Source organism: Apiospora aurea (genome assembly GCF_038362705.1).
Source record: "Apiospora aurea strain CBS 24483 chromosome Unknown utg000009l_segment0_segment0, whole genome shotgun sequence".
In the NCBI taxonomy this organism is placed as follows: Eukaryota; Fungi; Ascomycota; class Sordariomycetes; order Amphisphaeriales; family Apiosporaceae; genus Apiospora; species Apiospora aurea.
This window is the reverse complement of record NW_027117396.1, coordinates 615,639-635,430: the sequence shown is the minus strand read 5'-3', so window position 1 is coordinate 635,430 and position 19,792 is coordinate 615,639. Positions and strand designations below refer to the sequence as shown.

The window sequence follows — 19,792 nt, the reverse complement described above, 5'->3', positions numbered from 1 at the left end:
TATGATTTTGCCTCCAAAACACCGTAACTCCGCTGATCGATGCAGATAAGTGCGAGAGCGCTTCCTCCTCCCCTCCCCCTTTCTTTTGTCTGATAGCCATCCATCGGCGCCGCCCGCCTTGCTAACCAGAAGAGAACAGAGAGTCCTCGTCACGCAGGTACTCGCCGGCATCTGCCTGTCGGAAGACCACCATGCCGGTGGGAGCTAAACGTCTCGCCTCGGCGGTGGAGCGGGCTGTCACGCCGAAACCCAGCGGCCGGTCGTCCATGCTGAAAACGACGATTCCTGTGTGCTCTGGCGTATCCTCGGTCCAGCGTCCCACGTGCGCTTTAACAATGTTACCGCCGTAAAGGAAGGGCATTTCACCTGAGGGCTGTAGTGATTCAGGGTGTCAGCTCTCTGAGGTAGCATAACCAGGGGCTCGGGGGCTCGGAACATACCTTGATCCAAATCTTGTATCGGGAGTGCTCCGCTGTCCAAGAAGAATATTTAGTAAACTACTCGGGGGTGTCATTTTCAGATTGGGGGAACCATACCCAAAATCGGCAACGCGGTGATGTGGAGCTTGAACTTGCCCGTCTTGGTCATCTTTCCCAGACAGGTTCCCAAGCTCAGCAGGTTGTCGCGAGACACAGTGGTCGCCAGATTGGCCATAGAGAGAAGGACATAGTAGACACCTGTTTGAAGAGCGATTCCGAGGACGTTAGTACTTGTCATTTGCAGAGAGCGCATCGGACTGGGCGGTAGTGCGCAAGGCCGCACCCCTCAAAAAAGCACGCGCGCCAGGGGTATCAAAAGGCAGCCAGACGGAAAATCATGGAGTCTTACGGTCTTTTGCACTCGGAAAACATATCGGTCGGCGGTGGGCGAGTTGTCAAGGGGCGCAATAAGGTTCTTCAAGCTGTTGCCGCATATCGACGCAAGCTTCGCGAAGACCGTTTTGGTCTGTCGGGTTCAATGAGAGGCATTGGTTAGCCAACTGCTGTACGGGGAGAATCGTGTAAGTGGGCAATGGGACGTTGGGCTTACCTCTTCTTCTGTAAGAGGGCGCATTTTGACAGAGAGTACAGAGCGAACGTTATATGACTTCCTATCACCTACGATCGCGGGGTGGGATTGTCGACGGGGGATTGTCTCGTATTGCACTTTGTAGCATCCTCCAGAACTTTTTCTTATCGAAGGTTGCGATAAGCCATCTTATCTGGTCTTGGCGCCGCTTGAGTGGCTGGACAGGGATTAGGCGAGTGGGGCGACAGCGGAAAAGAAGGACCCTGGACTCAATTCTCTGGAAATTTTATGTTCATCTCAGTCTGGCCTTGGGCAGCAACTTGCAGGAAAAAAGGCATATATCCCAACAAAGCAAATGTCGCAAATAAATATGGCCTCCAGGCCGGCGAAAAAGAGGAAGCTCACTCCTCCTCCGTCAGACGACGATGGCCGGTCAAGTGCCAAGGTGCAGAAGGCCTTCTTCAAGAATGCCGCCAGTTGGGACCTTGAGCAGGACTATGAGACGAAGGCCCGGAAAGCCCAGGCCAAGGTGAAGGAGAGCACACGACTACCAATCAAGCTTGCCGATGGCCGCTTGCAACATGTGCAGGCCACGCAAGATGATGCGGGCTCAGTCGTAAGCGACGAGGACTGGTTAGACGCCTCCGATGCAAGCGGCGTCGAGGAGGAAGAGGAGAAACCGGAGGCGCCGAAGATCCCCGTGGCCCAGCAGATCCGGGAAGCCAAGGAGGAGTTAGCAAAGATTGCGACCCTGGTCCAAGAAGACCCGGAGGACAACGCTGGTGCCTTCAAAGCCCTGGCCAAGATTGGACAGTCACGGATTCCCGCCATACAGAAGCTGGCAATGGCCACCCAGCTTTCTGTATACAAGGATGTCATTCCGGGTTACCGGATAAGACCGCAGACTGAGGACGGTCCGAAGGAGCTGGTGTCAAAGGGGGTCCGGACTCTTAGGGGCTACGAACAGGCACTGGTTTCGGGATACCAGGGCTTCATCAAGGAGCTCACCAAACAAGCGAAACTAGGCCGAGGCGAAGCACCAGGAAAGGGCCAGACCGTTGCGAACGTCGCCATCACCTGTGCATGTACCTTGCTGAACAGTGTGCCCCACTTCAACTTCCGAACCGACTTGATCAAGATCTTGGTGGGCAAGCTGAGCACAAGGAGGGTTGATAGTGATTTCGAGAAGTGCGCGAACAGTCTCATCAGTCTATTCGAAGACGACGAGGAAGGCCGTCCAGCCTTTGAGGCCGTAGGTCTGCTGTCCAAGATGATGAGGGCAAGAGACTACATGGTTGACGAAAGTGTCTTGAACTTATTCCTCCATCTGCGGCTTCTGTCCGAATTCAGTGGTAAGGCCTCGAAAGACCATGTTGAGCATGCCGATGGACCGAGACCCAAGAAGCTCAAGAACAAGAAGGATATTCGCAGCAAGAAGCAGAAAAAGTTGGACAAGGAGCAGAAGGCGCTACAGAAGGATATGGACCAAGCCGACGCCATCGTCAGCCACGAGGAAAGGGAGCGTATGCAAAGCGAAACACTCAAGCTCGTCTTTGCCTCGTACTTCCGCATCCTGAAGGCCGGAGTACCGCACTTGATGGGTGCCACCCTGGAGGGTTTGGCGAAGTATGCGCACTTGATTAACCAAGATTTCTTTGGCGATCTCTTAGAGGCACTGAAGGATTTGATCCGAGAAGCGGATGCGGCAGAGAACGGCGATGAGGAAGAGGAAGAGGAACGGTTTGAGACAAAACCGCGCAATACGGCCCGCGAGGCCCTCCTGTGCACCGTGACCGCCTTCGCGCTGCTCGCAGGCCAAGACGCACACGACGCCCGGGGGGACCTGCATCTCGACCTCTCCTTCTTCACCGCCCACCTCTACAAGGCTCTTCTCCAACTCTCAACACACCCCGACCTGGAGCTTGGTGCCAAGTCCCTGCATCTCCCGGACCCCGACGCCCCGGCCACGGCAGCGCCCAAGTCCCGCAACAAAATCAACCTCCAGACCACGACCGTCCTGCTCATCCGTTCCTTGACCGCCATCCTCCTCCCGCCCTGGAACATCCGCTCCGTGCCGCCCCTGCGCCTCGCCGCCTTCACCAAGCAGCTCATGTCGGCTTCCTTGCACATGCCCGAGAAGTCGGCCCAGGCCGTCCTAGCCCTCTTGGCCGACGTGGGTGGTACACACGGCCGCAAAGTGGCTGCGCTCTGGGACACAGAGGAGAGGAAGGGCGATGGCGTCTTCAACCCTCTCAGCGAGAGCGTCGAGAGCTCCAACCCTTTCGCCACTACAGTGTGGGAGGGTGAGATCCTGAGACGGCACTACTGCCCCAAGGTGCGCGAGGGTGTTAAGATAGTTGAGAAGGCTATGCTCAAGGAGCGATAATGATTAACGGAAGTGATGGGGGGTCGGTGGTGGCTTGGTATTGGGTGTAGTGATAAAGATATAAGGGGGTAATCCGATCTACGGTACCACAATCTAGACAGCGCAATGAATATCATACCAAGCGTGCGCTGATGCATGCTTTAACTGCAATATTTGACACCATGCAAGTGGCATACAGCCAGTAGCATAACCGTGGGACGAATATTGGGGTTTTCGTGTATCATCATTACTACCTACTTAAAGATCGAGGTACCTATCGATCTTAATCTTGGTGTCCTTCTTGGCCAAGCACAAACTATCCTCACTCTATAGAAACAGGCAAATAGGGCGACACTGCCTGCCATACCAGTTCGTTCATGTGTATGCAATTTTCTCATCCCCATGCGTCGGTCTTCAGAAACAATACCTCCTCTGAGATGCTGCCTGCCTGCCTTAGCACTCGTCGCCGACGCTAATGGCTGTTGCTGCTGCTGCATGTCGTTTCATAAACCAGTGCATAGCGATGCAAGGAGAGTCGGCGTGGAATCGTTCTGGTACCAACAAGGAAAATTGTGCTAAGACTCTTTCCACCATCAATATTCGGAGAGTGGGCTGCATACGAGCGACGCCGAACCGAACGATATAAAAGTACAGGGGTAATCAGACAAACCAATGCGACTGCAGGGAGTGCAACGGCAGACGCAAGACAGCGTAGGATGTTACCACACACAAGTACAGTTGACGAGAAGCCACAATCTCGGTTCAACCCCCAAGTTTGTGATGCTGCGTGGCCACATCTATGCATAGCGCGAAGCACCCAGTCCGCCATAATTGTTGGCACCATTGGCAGATTGGCGCGAATTAGGCTTAGGCGTTTGCTCTCGTGATCTAAGCTGTGAAGTTTCACCGGTTATTTCTGCAAATTCGCGTATAGAAGTTGGGTTCTTGTACTTGGCTAGTGACCACGTAGCACCGGTTCGCCAATACTGTGTATCCGGTCAGTACTATAATTTGGCTAGGGTCTTCTTTGGGACTCTATACTTACAGGATGATTCTCTGTCAGAGAAGGAGTTGCAGGGCCGCTAGCACCAGGAGCGGACTCGGAAGATGCCCATCGAAATTGGTCAATACCACCGCGATCGGGGACCCCCAGAGGCTTATTACCCTCCCCAATCTTTCCGCCGAGGTCAACCATTTCGACGTCCGAGGTATTGGATATGCCTCGAATGTGGCTCAAGGGATGGGATTTGGCACCAACATTAGAAAGTGGACCAACCCCAAATCCATTGGCAGAAGTCAACGGTGGCATCGAAGTGTGGTGACTACTAATCTGGGGCAGAGCTTGGGATGCATCAGGAGACTGCAAGCCCGGACTAGCAAGACCATTCGCATCAGTGGTAACACGGATATGAGAATTGCCGTTAGACTGAGAAGACGAAGGTACAGTAGAGGATTCCTTGCTGGTGTCGGCGTAGCGGCTGCTGGCGAGTCCACCATGCACCTTGGGACGAGGTTCGGCCACCGAGGGGGAGCTAGGAGGTAAGGGCTGGTGAGTGTAGCCGGCCACTGTGTTATGGCCAGTACGTGCTGCATTGGCGGCAGCTCCGTTGTAGTCGTTGCTACCATGCTGCACGTTCGGTCCGGAATCAGTGACGCTGTTCCAGGATGCAGTCGGAACAGGCTGCGGAGCACGTGGTGTGCTCGGACCTCCATATGAGCTATAGCTGGGGCCGTGAATGGACTGTGAGTTATTATTGCCAGATGAAGAAGACGTTCCAACACGCTGGTGGGAGGTGAAAGAAGACGCCATCGATCCAGATCCACGGGCTGGAGCGAAACTTCCCCGGGATCCAGCACTGCTTGCGGGGCCAGTTGTGTAAGAACTCGGAGTCGATCTGTATGCGTTCGAACCAGTGTTCAGGCCACGGCTCGGGGCATTGCTGAAACCACTATTCGGAACAGTATACGAATTACGCCTGTTCTTGTTCTTCCCGCCTTTGCGCTGAGAGGGCTGTGTGGGCCGGAAGGAAGCACGCAGCTGCCGAGCATTGTTGAGTTGTTCATCGGTGTATTCCATCTTCACTGGATATAGATGCCCATGGAAAGTGGGACAAGCGTCTACGCGATAGTGTCAGTTCATGATCTGCGAGTCGGTGCGAGAAAGAAAGTGAGATGCGGGGCCTCGATTTCCATATATCTTGACGAGTACTAGAAATGATGGAAGCAACCCACCCAGATCGCGTCTTCAAGACTTGGCCTGAGAAGGGAACGAGTAAGTAAACAGTACTTATGTTTCCTCGCATACCACAAATGTCTTTTGAAAAGACAGCTGCAGCAGCACCATACCAGGTATGATCCACGATCGTGCGGGCTTAGGCAGGGAACTCTGGGAACGGTAGGTAGACGGTCGGAACAGCTTACCTACTACAAGGTGAACTTGATGCAACGAATTCTGGATGCCAACGCAAGTGGACGGATGTTGCTTAGAATGGTCAGCGTTGGGGTGGGTTTGGATTCTTGCACGCGAAGGAACAGTCCTCTCTCAACCGCAAGTGTCGACAAGGATGAGAATGATGTGGAGCTCCAGGTACAAGTTGAGATCAAGCTTGTATGCGAGGTCGATCAAATTATGTGCATGTAGGTAGGATGGGGCACGTGCTGGGAGGAGCTGGCCACCTGAAGTACACCTGCCACGGGAAGGGACTTCAAACAGCACGTGTAAGGTGTAAGTAAGTACTGAAGCAAGTAAGAGGGAAAGAGCGAGACTGAACTCGTCGCCGAACAAATGGCAGTTGCAAAGCAGTGTTTTGCTAGGTACATGTAGATAGCGTAGGCTGCTTCCGTTCCCAGTCCACCACAACAATCGTACAGCCTATCGCTTCAGGAAATCGGGCTTCCTCAAGCTTAAAGCATTGATGGAGACGTATGAGTATGTACCTACTGAAGCAGGTAATCACCTCAGTGCATACCGTATATGTACATGCAGGCAGGTGGTAAAGGAGGTGTGTCAAGACCTTTCGTTCTCTTTGCATGTATTGTAGTGGCGAGCCCATATAGGGGTTGAACGACCCACCACAAACACGGCTCGATCAGAGCATCAGAGCATCTCCTTCTCAAAGAGAGAGTCGACAGTTCTCATCGCCGCTAGGTGTCCCTATAAAACCCTGAAGTGCAAGACTGACTCCGCATACAGATTTGGACAATATTGATGAACAGGAATCCGCAAATTTTGGCCAATTTTTCAGCCCTGCCCTCGATCTCGACATACACTAGGCTTCGGCTTCTTCCGATCGATCTTCTCAAAAGTGTTGATCTGCGTTTCCTTGTAATCACCGCTCACAGCTTCCCTCAGCCATGCAACATCGATGGGGGTACTCGCTTGTGGATGAAGTCAAAAAGTGCCTTGGAGTTTGGAGCATCTTCCATTACTCCGATGCAGGAGACGCGGGGAATCCCCAGGGCGGATGTCAGATGTTGCTCGCAAGATCTAGAAAACCCCACGAGTCTGATGGGTGATTGCGGAGGTTGCAAACCAGACGCAGCAGCTACCATCTGGGGCAGATGGCTGTTGATGCCACTTGGCTGGCCAGAACGGGCCACGAAGATGACAGAATAGCGACGACACGGTTCTGTAGTATCATGGGTTCTGATCGATGGTTCCTGCAGATACCGAGTGACGGTTGTTAGACCGATGTCCACGTGTCGGCTGATGGCAGGCACCGAAGGGGTGAGTAGGCCCATGTCAGTCGAATCTGCTACATGACGCTTTCGTTTCTTCATTCGTTTCCCTTTGGACGGTTGCGCATGTTGCTTCCGGAAGGTTCCCAGAGGTGAGAGGAAGCTGGATGTCGTAGTCAGTACCAAGACACGCCAACGCAAACCAGGTACATGAACAGGGGCTTGGAGGTTGTTGACCGCAGCAAGTTGACAGACCGTCCAGTTGCAGTTTCTTCAAGTGGGACATGATGGCTTACTTGCATAGGAGCTCCAGGATAGCATCTTGGTCATCGGTTGAGATATCTGGCCTGGAAAAGGAAGATGTTAGTCCTCGTATGCTGGACAGCGGTTGCCATCAGGACAACATACCACGTGGCCGCAGAATAAGGAGTATCGAGTTGATGCAGATACTTCTTCTTCTCCATCTTGCCAAGTCGGCATGCAAGCAGAAAGCATCTATCGTCCAGTGCTCCAACTCGATGGCCAGAGGGTCAGGGTCTACAGTCCACCTCCAAGAACACGTGCTGATGCTTGCAGCGTTACCTGCAGGAAGTAGCGATTCTCGAAGGCCTGGTACAAGCAGCCGCTGACCACTGTCGGTTGGCAAGATAGCAACGATTTTTTATGCTGTCTTTGGAAGGCGACCGTTTGCTTTGCTTTGCTTGCCCTCTCCTGTCCTGATCGCTGGTCCCTGGTCTTCCATGGATTTACTCACTGATGTTATGGAAGCAGAAGATCCCCGAAGCTCAGTCTTAAACACGTCAATCGGATGGTAAGCGATCCACCTGCAGATTCAACATCGAATATTCCTATAAGGTCCACTAAAGAGGCATCAAGTGTCTCTCTTCCTACATGTAGGGAGGTACAGATTATGAGGCACGTGCGTTTGGCTCGTGCATGTTCTTGGCACATTGCGCTTTGTCAGTAGCCGCGCTAGTCTGGCTATGGTTAGCGCCGTCGAGAATTAGTTCCTACTGCTGTGTGAGGCTCCTGGGAGATGTCGGGGGAATCCGTACATCAGGACTTTCGAGCAGCAAGCAGTATCACGGTATGCCTGGAGCTCCCGCTAACCTGGAGTCAAATCAGCACCATATCATACATGCTCAGATCCTCAAGGTACATGATCCATTCACTCTGGACTGGCTCCAGCATGCGTCCCGTCTTTGTCCCCAAAGGCCTACGTCAGTGAAAGGACTCTGCTATACATGCCGCAAGCGATATTGAATACCGGCGTTCCGATACCACCCCTTACATAAATCACCATGAAACTCTCTGTAAGAGAGCGTTAGTATACCAGCCTGACCAGCCAGCATCCTCGATCTCAGCCATCCAGAAGGGGGTAGCGCCCATGCACCTCGGTATACCAATTGACGTTCCTTGGTTCTCTACTCCGTACGTACACACATCTGGCCAAGGCAGCACCTGTGAACCTGTAAACCTTGAGATCTTCCAAAGCTTATGATGCTTGGATTGCAATGTTGTCCAGCTAGACCTGGTGTTAACATCATATGCATATGCTACATTGAACAGAGAGCTTGCAAGTATAAATAATGGCAAGCGGCATTGCAGCTAGCCTCGATGGAACCTTGATAATGGGCCGTTATGACACTGGCCCCCAGACGAGGCTGCTTGCGATCCGCGAACAGTCAAGAGGAGCTGCAATGACCGTGCGCATGATCTGTACTTACGTTCGATAAGTAAATATGCCTACCTCTTTATGTGCTGACTGTTTCTGACTGAATTGGCTTTATATAAGCTGTGGAAAGAAGTGGATTTCGGTCACCTTGAAGGTTCAGAGTACTTCAAATCCATGTGGCAGATGAGCTGACGCGCTCGTGTTGCAGATACGCGTAAGTAGTAGGTGGGGGGCTCTATCTACTAGTAGAGTTGATTACCTACCTGCCTAAGTGAGGTACCTTCGATACTTGAGATGTAGCCAGGTAAATAAATGTGTTTGATTTGATGCATGTGTAATGTGTAAAACGACCTGCAGCCTGGTATCAATCAATCGAAGCTCTTCAAGCTACCTGGTCCAAGAAGGTGCGTTTGTAAGGCCCCCAAAGGCAAGGGTGGACGGATGGACGGGTGGATCCCCCGCAGCTTGTCGTTCTCTCTCGCTCCCTCTCGCTCCCTCTCGCTCGGCTTCTGTCGCGTTGGGTGCACACCTCAAGCTTCTGTTGCAGCTGCCTGCCGATCCAACATGATGGACATCCATCAATCCATTGAATGATTGGCCATTGAACTAACTCACACCTCTGTGTGATTACCCAGTTACCTAAATCCACTCACCCACTCCCTCACACCTCTTCTGTCATCCACCATCGAGGACCACTTCCCTCTCTAACCTAGGCCCTGCCAGAGCCCTGCCTTGCCTTGGCTGGATTTCCCGCTGTTGAGCCACCCGTGCGTTGATCTACCAAAGGGAGCACTTTCAGCACTTCTATCTGGCAGATCTCTCCCAAGACGACTGCGATTGACCAACCTATTCTGCTTGATACTACGCTACCAAACTCAACTGAAGCTCGGAAATGACATCTCTTTTCCATCGCACGGCTCCCAGGTGTTTTTCGACGATACCATAAGGCTGCCGGCGCCTGCAGAAAAGTCTCAGTCCGCTCCTGCTAAGGGGGCATCTTGATCCCCCACGGCTCCTGTATTTTCCTACTTACATACGCACATATCCAGCCAGGCTGGACTGCTGTCACAGGTATGTGAACTGGCTCTTTTAACCACGACCGTCTTGATTCAGTACACCGGATCCACTGCCCATCTCGCATTCCTGCCCCTGCAGAGCCCTCCTTGTTGTTCACCACTGTCCCCCCCTTAAGAATTTCATTGTTGAGCGACGGGACAGTTCACGTCTACTTCACCAGGTACCTACATCATCTTGGTGGGCAGCAGCCGACAGAAGCTCTGGTGCTCGCTAAGAAGTTGGGTGCTTGCGACTCCCAGAACCCCCCCTCCCACCCACCCTACAGCCACTAAGCCCGCCCCTCCCCCGCTCCTAGCGTGACGTGAGCCAAATCCATCGCTGCCAAAAGTCGAGCTGTCCCTCGAAGTTACCAGCAGCGATATCCACCGATCATCAAGAGCTCCTACCCATGTCCATCCCAATGCTATCTGCTTTATCCGCCTGTGCTGCTGCTTCCCTGCACTAGTCTCCATGTAAGGCGTTCAACTGAGGATTCACATTCGAGGTTGACCTTGGGGGATAATCGAGCTTGCCAGTACCACATTCCTGCGAACCCTTCAGGTGTGGTCTGGGATTGAGCCAGTTCTTTTTTCTTCTTTCCTTCTCAGTCTGGCGTTGAGCTTGCCCTCTGTTATCCCATCCCACTTTATCCACGTCCCCTTGTCCAGCATTCTCCCCCACGCGTGCATTCCAATCCACATGCTGATACAGACGAAGCCTGCAAGCCGCCGAGCCATCTCGTGCGAACGCCCCGAGCTTGGAGAGACGTACCTGGAGCTCCTTCATTTGCGTTTGCACCAACCAAATGGACCTGGATTCGAGAGCCTCGGCCGACTCGACAGACCGTGCTGTCTCCTCTGAGCCTTGCTCGACACGCCCCAATCCCTTCGGCGACAGTGATATTGCTGCCCGGAAGCGTCGTCGAACCTCACGTACCGGATCACGCAGTAGATCTCTCGAGTCCTCACTTTCGCGTGTGGACATGCCCGACGAAGCCGCCATAATGCGAGTCGACACGCCCGAGCCTACCGCACCCAGCACACCACCCTCGCAGTCACGGGGTGTAATCAGCGAACCTCACTCTAGCAAGGTGACAATCAACTTGCGGAACACCGACGGCCATGTTCCCGCCCCTTCGTCGCCCGACTCCCCTTCGACTGCTCGAACCAGAAAAGATTGCATCAAGCCCAGCGTGGAAGCATGCGAAATGGACATGGGCCCTGCACCTCAAGCGACTACAAGCAACCTTGGAGATATTGATGAGGAGTCGGATGACTCTGAGGTGCAGATTGTCGCTGTCAAGAATGGCAGAAAGGATGTCCATGACGAGCTGAGTTTCACAAACATACGGCCACCTGCCTTCGTTGAAGCGCACAACGCCCTGGATATGGACATGCTCATGTTTCAATTTCCATACCACTCTGCGGATGAAAGCTGCTACGATACTGTCGTTAGGCTTGTTCAGTTCCTACAGCAACGTAGGTCGCCACAGTGTCGGCACACTGGCGTCCAGAGGCTGATTGATCTAGAAAACGTGCAATTCGACGAAATACTAGGCAATTTGAAAGGCTGGTTTGACCAGTACCTAGTTACTGCGAGAAGTACGCCTGCAGCCGTTGTCCAATCTTTCGGCGAGAACAAAGCGTTCTGGACAAGTTTGCCTGATCTGTTCTATATATTCCATAGTAGAAGGTATGGCAGCCGTCTTTTGTTATTTATATCAGCTCACATTCTCACAGGCTTGCTCATGTGAAAACTAGAGAGCTCAGAGAGCTCGCTCGAGCCGTCTTTTCACAGCTTGCACAGATGACGGCATTCTTCCTCGTCCAAGACTGCCGGGCTTTGGAGGCTGCTACCTACAACGACGAAGAAGGTGAGCCAGACATGTTGTCTGCTTACTACCTTCCTTGTCTTGCCGCTGCCGGTCGACCCGAAGAGCAGAAGGGAAACCGCGAAGATCCGCCGATGTCGGTGATACTTGACTTATTTCACAGATGTTCAGGTGGAGCAATGTCGAAACTCAATGAGTTAGCTAGTTTACATCTGAACTTGCTGTCTCGGTTTCCGAGAAGAACCATGGATAACCTCCTGAATATCGCCAACCTTGCAACCACCATTCTGCAAGATATCCCTTGCCGAATTGACTATGTACAAACCTCGCCAGAGGCGCGTTACTTGCGGGCTCGGTCAGATTCAGTTTTGGGCCACCAACTGTTCAAAACAATTTCCGATGCAGTACGTATCGTGATTGATAAATTCCTGAACCATTTCGCCCATGATACTGCTAGCGGGATCATTCCCCATCTCACCACAATTCTGCGACTCAGCCTACAAGGAGACCATAGCCAGGCTGTGGATCTTGTGCGGGAACATCGGAAGGACCATCCGGAAATTGCGCCAGGATTCACAATTGACACTATATGCCATGAATGGCGATACAGCGTTCTTGTGCAGCTCATACGGTCACGTCAAATGCAGTTGAGGGTGGCTGCTGTCACAATGCTGTCCCAGGACCTTGTCAACTCCTGGAAAAGAATCAACGATTCTTCCGAGGATGGGGGTCATGGTTCGGCTTACTTGCACTACTTTGCAGACTATTTGGTCGACGCTGGACTGATCGACTACATCTTAGGGCCCACTTGCCACCCCGAGATCACACAAGAGAGTTCTAACATAATAGGCTTCCTGATTGTCACTGCTACCTTCACAGCCGCACAAGCGAACCTCTTCTGGGATACAGTGACGTCTACTCAAGACCCTCGTGTGGCCGAAGCACTCATACGTATGTTGGCCAGGATTACAACGCTCATGGGGCCTGAGCAGCAAAGCATTATGTGGCAACACATGCAAAACCTACCCCTGGAAGCCATGACGCACTACATGAGAGACCTTTGCGATGCGATGATAAAGGCTCCTACGAACAAACAACAGCCGAGTCCGTCTTCGACCCCATTGACGAACTTGCATTTCAACTTTATACTCAGACTAATGCGCGAATCGTCTGTCCTGGATTCCCAAGGCTCAATAGCTTTCCCCGAGGTACAGCACTTTGCCGTGATGAAATTCAAGGAACTACTCCATCATGGTATTTCGGTGGAGGTTCGTCAGGTACTTCTCCTTGAATGCATTACCGACATAGCGGCCAAGTCGCCGACAACATCTGGTAGCCTTACGGCCTTATCACTACTGGTTCACAAAACGGTGATGCCAAATTTGTCGGTGCTTATTTCCGATCATGACTTCGCTCGTCTAATCATAGATGAGCTTGAAGCCACGATATCTCGCGCCCGCCACATTGGCAATGTCATGGTGTATGGAAACACGGTGGAAGGCAATAGCATCAACAACGCGCGTCGAGAGCTCATCTGCTCACTTATACTAAACCACGGGTCGTCAATCACTCCTGCTGATGGTCGACGGCTTTGGGACCTACTGGTAGGTACAGGAGCCGTATGCCATGAGGACAGACGAGTTGCCTGGCAGAGTCTGAATACCCTTCGGAAGCATCCCCGACAGGAGCAGAATCCTTACCTGAGCTCATGTCTCCATGAGTACCTACCCACACTTCCGCCAGCGTGTTATTGCGAAGGTACACTGGAGTTTGTTCGGTCTAGCCTTCTCGGCTTGGTGAATGACCCAAACAGCGCTGTTTTCGACGAAGAGGGCCGACTGGAGACGGACATCGTCGAGCTTGTCTGGCACATTATCCTGACCGCGCCGAACCAAAGCATCGAGAAAGATGCCATTCAAACGCTTGTGAATGACGTTTACGTGGACAGCAGGTTGATCCTCTCTTTCCCTCTTCATCGAGCTCGCAAAGTCCACTTTGGTCTGGTGAACAGGTGCCTAGATCAGCTGGCAGTGGCCGCACAAGCACTCCAGTCATCCAACAATGACCCATCCAGCGGAGATGATGAACCAATGATCATCGAGGGCCCAGATAATCAGCAAAAGGAACAAGAACTGAAATTCGTCAGGTCCCTTCTTGTGTTGCGCACCTTCCAGAGAACCCTGCAGAGTAAATCACATTTTGCTGCCCCGGATCTGAGATCTCTCATGCTCCAAGCGCCGGGCACCGTGGAAGGAGAGTCTGCGGGACTCAAATACCAATCCTTCGATGGGCATGTACATACAGAGGTCAAGCCCCTTAGTATAGGACGGCAAAATACTGCAGCATCCTTGCTTGCCAGTCTCAGAGAAGCGACAGGGTTTGACAACTATCGCATCTTCTATCGTGGTGCACCGCTTGCACCGACCGAAGAACAGATCTGCAAATCGCTGGAGGAGCTTGATATCCATGACGGCCTGATTCTTGTCAAGAAAGAGACAGGCACGGTACTATCTCCTGTAAAAATCAAACCTGGTGCATCGCCTTTGGAGATTGAAATCATGAGCCATTTCAAGCAGATGTGGGAATATCTGAGCATGGAGGAGAGACTGGCTCAGGAGGTAATGCGTTCGATTCGGTTGTGTGAGTCATAAGCTAACATGATCACTAGATATATGCGTTCCTCGTGAAGTTGCCGGCAGATGAATCATTTCTGCAAGCGTTTGAAGATGGTACAGCAACGTCTGAAGACATATTTCCGCTTGGCCAACCGTTCAAGTGCCTATATGCGATCCACGCCTTACGCGAGTATCTGAGCACACGCCGACTGAAGGCTCAGGTATCGCAGGTCAGCGAACCAGACACTGACGCCCATAAACGAGTGGTGCTAGACCAAAATGAGGCTCTCCTGAAGGCTGCTTCGTTGGTTGTCACCGCCATTTGTAATACGGAAGTCATCGGGCGATGTGAAAATGAGACTATTCGTATTCTGCTCACGTTGCACCTGGTTGACAACCTAGTTCAACTGCTAAAAGGTCAGTTGTATAATGATGGAGTGCTCCTCCGGCGATGCCCCGCTAACAATGCCATAGAATCTAGCGCCGCGCCTTCCATTATCGGTTATCTTACTCCGGATCTATTGGAGCGCCTGTTGGCAATCTTGCGTTCCGCTACTACTGCGCCATCTGCTCAGAACAGTATAGAGCTGATCAACCGGAGCTTGGAGGCTATACTTGAATGCTGTGTCCGAAGCAACGCTTTTTGGGATACATTCAAGGAGAATCATGCTGTGAAAGAAGCTTTACAGAAGCTTCTTGTCGACGATGACAGGCAGTATGTGAGGAAGGGGGTTGTCAAGCTAATGACCGCCAAAAGCATCTACGACCACAGCCCATCAGGCACACCTGCCCTGGCCTTTGCCGAGTTCTTTTGGCCGATCACCCTTGAGTTGCTATCGCGTGCTGTCAAGAATCCAGGAAAGAGTGAGGAAGTCTTCAACCTCGCTATTGTACTCATCAAGAAGTTGGGTGAGGCAGACTCACCCGTTCTGAAGATACAGGAATGCCTTTTCCAATGCGGCGATCTCCTACTTCAACACAGCAGCATCGAAGACATTTCTCATCCGAAGCGTGTCGATGTAGTTTCACATGGGCTGCTTTCTATCCTGCATCATGGAGGTCGACTTCTACGTGCCAGAAATGAGTCGCTACATCTACCTCCAAACTTTCTCAGGCTTGCTTTCCGACGGCATTTATTTCCCGAGGAGAACGAAGAAGGGCCACTCGTACCGGAAGTCTTGTTGAATTCTTCTTCCAGGAACATGCTGTGCGACATTCTCGGCACCTTGGCCCGTGAGACACCCGGTCAATTAAGGGTTCTCCTGCGATGTCTCGAAGGGCTGACGAAGTATCGCCTCGACTCCCCGGATGAACCATACAGATACGAATTGCCTCACCTTTTCGAACGAGCCAAAGCCATTCGGTCATCTAGCGGATACCCAGGACTGCGAAATCTCTCCAACACATGCTATCTGAACTCTTTGTTCACTCAACTGTTCATGAACACTGGGTTCCGCCGCTTCATACTCGAGAGGCCCATTAAGGACACAGAGACGCGCCAGCTTCTTAGTGAGACGCAGGTCCTATTCGCAAACCTGCAGGGAAGCATTCGCAGGTTTGTTGACCCCCAATCCTGCGTGTCGTCTATAATGACGTACGATGAAACACCCATCGATATCCATAACCAAATGGACGTCGACGAGTTCTACAATCTGCTATTTGACCGATGGGAGGCACAACTCCCGGCGGAAAGCGACAAGAAGATACTGAAATCCATTTACGGAGGCCAGCTAGTTCAGCAAGTCAAGTCGAAAGAATGCGAGCACGTCTCTGAACGTATGGAGCCTTTCTCGGCCATACAATGCGACATCAAAGGCAAGGCTGGACTCGAGGCGAGTCTCCAGGCATACGTCGATGGCGAGATCATGGAAGGTGACAACAAGTACAAATGCGAAACTTGTGACCGGCATGTGGACGCGGTTAAGCGAGCCTGTCTCAAGGACATTCCAGATAACCTCATTTTCCATCTAAAGAGGTTCGATTTCAACCTGAGAACTCTCCAGCGAAGCAAGATCAACGATTACTTTCCCTTTCCGAGCAAGATCGACATGCAGCCTTACACTATTGAGCACCTCAGCAATCCATCAGACAAGGCCGAGCCCGACACCTTTGAACTGGTCGGCGTCCTAGTTCACTCAGGCACTGCTGAGTCTGGCCATTACTACTCGTATATTCGCGAGCGGCCTAGTACGAATACCGCACCTTGGGTGGAGTTCAACGACGACTTGGTAGATACATGGGACCCTTCATTGATGGCAAGCGCTTGCTTTGGCGGCCAAGACTATCGCTCACACTTCGACAATGGACACGTGTATGAAAAGAACTACAGTGCATACATGCTCTTCTATCAGAGATCTTCTTCGCTCAAGCGCGAACAGGCCGAGCTGGTCGCTTCTGGGGTTCCAGGTCCTCTCAAATTTCCCCTGCCTTCTGATCTGGAGCTCGCGATCAAAGAAGAAAATTGGGCCATCATACACAGACACTGCACCAACGATGCCACCCACATCCCCTTCGTCGTCAAGGTCCTTGCAAATGCATGGGAGGGCGACTGTGCCGAAGACCATGTGATTCAGGATAGTGCAATTAGAGTTGCACTCGGTCACCTCGATCAAGTGGCCTCGCGTACTAAAGAGACACCGGATTTCGAAGCTCTTTACCATGTCCTGGTAACCGTCTGCAGAAAATGCCCTCGGTGTTGCTTTTCGGTTTTCAATTACTTTCAGCTTCGTCCCGATGCTCTCCGCAACTTGATACAGCGCAACGCAGACCCGGCAATAAGAAACCAGATGGGAACTGTGTTCATCTTTGTACTCAGTGCCATCAAAGCACACTTTCCCGCCCATTACGGTATCGCGGATACAGATGAACCTGGACCAGACCAATCCAAATTGGCTGGTCCTTCGATTATGTTGGCTGGTGGTTTGTTCTCCAGACTTTGGGATAGCTTTCAGAGTGCAATCCGCGCCTGGCCCGAGTTCTTTGGGGTCATGGAAGATTTTGCACAGATGGGAAGACCCGAGGCGGCCGTTCTCCTACAGTGGAACTTTCTTGAAAAGCTCATCATGACGATTGCTGCCGATGTCGATTTCGAGGGAATCCCGTTACAATACTCGCGCCTCGTTGCTGTGGTTAACAGGCGAATGGCCACCAAGCCTCCCAATTATGAAAATGCCATCTCTTTGATCGACACTCTCATGGGTGTGATGGACACCACCATCAATGATGCATCAGACCTGGTGGAGTACACCGACGAACGCTTGGCCATGTCGCTTCGAGAACAGACCATCCCATATACTGCTGGAGAGATCGGGTTGCTCCATAGGACCTGGCCCGGCCATTCAGCCGGAATTTTTGTTGATAAGCTAATACAGATTGATCAGAATGCGGTTGCCACCGATTCCATTATCGGCCGGCTTATGGAACTGAGCGAGGGAATGGACACCAACGTGTTGAACACGTTACGCTACCGCATCACTGGCCAAATGGTCTCGCACGCTGTGGCCCCGTATCTACGAATGGCAGTCCTATACGTTCAGACCAGCAAGAATCCGGATGGCGTCGATACCCTCATTAATCACGTGAACTCGCAGGCGATGGCGCTACAAAACGCTGCCGAGGGTCTAAACTTCCTTGACTTCTTCAAGGAGACGTTTGATAGTTCTCGGGTCTCGCAAACGAGCCTAGACGATGTGGAGATTCAAGGGCTACGCAATCTGTCCCGCTGGGCTCCCGGCCTTATTGGATCGGTCGACCGAGCCGTGAGCTACTCGACCGAATTGTTCCTCCACGACGTCGTGTTTTCCCATGGTGCATCTCCCAGCTTTGGCGAGGACGAAGGTGGTGCCATTCGTTCTCAAGCTGTTACCCGGGCGGGTGCCGAGATTGCGATCGAGTGCCTGGCGTACCTTCGAGAGACCTACGTGGCCCGAGGGGCTCAGGCACCCCGAGACCCGGTCGGACGTTTGGAGTCGATTATCAACCTCTGCGAAGGATACTTCAATGAGGACCTTGGCATTGATGGTTTGAGGGAGCAGTACCAGGAGCTTCGGCAAGGTAAGTTTGATGCATGATGGCAAGGTAGCACTGGTACCTTGAGCTAACCTTGTGTTCTTCTTAGAGGTGTTAGAGCCAGTGAGACGCCTCACGGTCGATGAGATCGAGGAGGATGGATCTGGTATGTGGAGCGATTCCTCTTCCTCGGCCACCCTAGACGAGTTGAGCTGATTGAATGAAGACTGGGACAACTCGATTGCTTCATCGGAACAAATGGACAGCCTGGCCGACCTCAGCATGCAGGCCATGGGCGAGCTTCAGGATGCAGAGATGCAATGATAATGTTCGACCTCGGGGGGGCTAGGACTACTAATGCCCCCCAACTACGAATGAGACAGAGGCATGATACCTGGATTTATGAATGATGACGGACACAGGCGTCGGCACGACCCCCCCCCTTCGTGTCTTTTTTTCCCTTCTATTTCTTTTCCCCCAGCAATTTGCCATAGCCCTGACTAGGGTGTCTGGATGGCTGGAATGCATAGCACAGGAGTGTCAGGCGTCTCAAGGAAGGGAAGGATGATTACGGCCTCATGAATCCACCATGGTTCATCAGGCAGGTTTTAGAATGCCAAGGGATGGCCTAGTTGTGTACGAATTATGTTGATTGCATAGAATGCCGGAAGGGCGTCAGACTCATTCTGAGCAGCCCAGGATGTGCACCAGAAGAAGAAAGAGGCAAAGAACAGACATTTAGCGTCTTGGTGGCGAGCTTAGAGAAAGTAGCTCCTACATGGCATACCCATTTTCTTTGCATTGAATGAGAAAAACAATTACCCCCCAGGAACTATTGTTAGATGTGAAGACTGAGCTCAATAGGCATATTCTCGGTCGGGGCGCTTAGATGAGGTTAAGATCAGCAATGTAATTAGGCATAGGTCACGCACATTAGCTTGTGCAGTGGAGGGAGAGAGGGAGGAGGAAGGGGGAGGAGGTGGGAAAAGGGAAAAGGGGGGGCCGGTGATGGAGACGAAGGGCCGGAGCCGATTGCGACGCAACAACCAAAGTGATGAAGGCCGGCAGGTGGTATCGCTACATATAGATGTAGATGTTTCCATTATACCCACGCAGATCTTGGTTGGCAGGGGTTGGCAGGGGTCGGCAGCTATTTTTGGGCGAACGCTGGAGGGGAAACCTGGTGTGAATCCGGATTTGGCGGCTTGGCAATGCGGTCGTGGGGAGTTGGGGAATTCGACGTTCTATTTTAAGTCGCCTAAGCGCTGGCCCAGCATGCTAAAGATACTCGCCTGCAGCTAACAAGTCACAGATCACGGCAAAACAGCAAAAAGGTAAGTAGCAGCAGTGCGGGGTTGACGAAGGAAAGTAAGTCAACAAGACGAACGCACCGATTGATTGGACTGGGAGCCATCACGCAGGACTACATTTGTTATGTGTGCATATGTCTATATCCAGCACAAAACACTTGCGGTCTAAAATAAAAAATAAAAACGTGACGAACGACCACATCTCCAGGCCCACCCCGGTCCCGGTCCATGCCTGCAGCTGCACCT

At 52.2% G+C, this 19,792-nt stretch overlaps 5 protein-coding genes across 5 annotated transcripts; 2 read left to right on the top strand and 3 right to left on the bottom strand.

Annotated features, from left to right (window-relative positions):
- Window positions 1–121: 121 nt before the first annotated feature.
- Window positions 122–1,053, bottom strand: PG986_013305 (60S ribosome subunit biogenesis protein NIP7; the record flags this gene model as incomplete). The annotated part of the gene is made up of 5 exons (XM_066849527.1): window positions 122–373; window positions 441–472; window positions 537–736; window positions 809–945; window positions 1,030–1,053. 5 exons carry the CDS (start codon window positions 1,051–1,053, stop codon window positions 122–124), a joined length of 645 nt encoding a protein of 214 aa, XP_066693670.1.
- A 325-nt stretch (window positions 1,054–1,378) lies between these two features.
- On the top strand, window positions 1,379–3,394 carry PG986_013304 (Nucleolar complex-associated protein; the record flags this gene model as incomplete). The annotated part of the gene is made up of 1 exon (XM_066849526.1): window positions 1,379–3,394. The coding sequence occupies one exon, from the start codon at window positions 1,379–1,381 to the stop codon at window positions 3,392–3,394; it is 2,016 nt and encodes a 671-aa protein (XP_066693669.1).
- A 776-nt stretch (window positions 3,395–4,170) lies between these two features.
- Window positions 4,171–5,450, bottom strand: PG986_013303 (uncharacterized protein; the record flags this gene model as incomplete). Its single annotated transcript, XM_066849525.1, has 2 exons — window positions 4,171–4,359; window positions 4,419–5,450. 2 exons carry the CDS (start codon window positions 5,448–5,450, stop codon window positions 4,171–4,173), a joined length of 1,221 nt encoding a protein of 406 aa, XP_066693668.1.
- A 1,271-nt stretch (window positions 5,451–6,721) lies between these two features.
- Window positions 6,722–7,515, bottom strand: PG986_013302 (uncharacterized protein; the record flags this gene model as incomplete). The annotated part of the gene is made up of 3 exons (XM_066849524.1): window positions 6,722–7,214; window positions 7,348–7,398; window positions 7,460–7,515. The coding sequence occupies 3 exons, from the start codon at window positions 7,513–7,515 to the stop codon at window positions 6,722–6,724; spliced, it is 600 nt and encodes a 199-aa protein (XP_066693667.1).
- A 3,072-nt stretch (window positions 7,516–10,587) lies between these two features.
- On the top strand, window positions 10,588–18,560 carry PG986_013301 (ubiquitin c-terminal hydrolase; the record flags this gene model as incomplete). Its single annotated transcript, XM_066849523.1, has 7 exons — window positions 10,588–11,260; window positions 11,312–11,474; window positions 11,522–14,231; window positions 14,282–14,645; window positions 14,703–18,281; window positions 18,346–18,402; window positions 18,463–18,560. 7 exons carry the CDS (start codon window positions 10,588–10,590, stop codon window positions 18,558–18,560), a joined length of 7,644 nt encoding a protein of 2,547 aa, XP_066693666.1.
- Window positions 18,561–19,792: the final 1,232 nt, after the last annotated feature.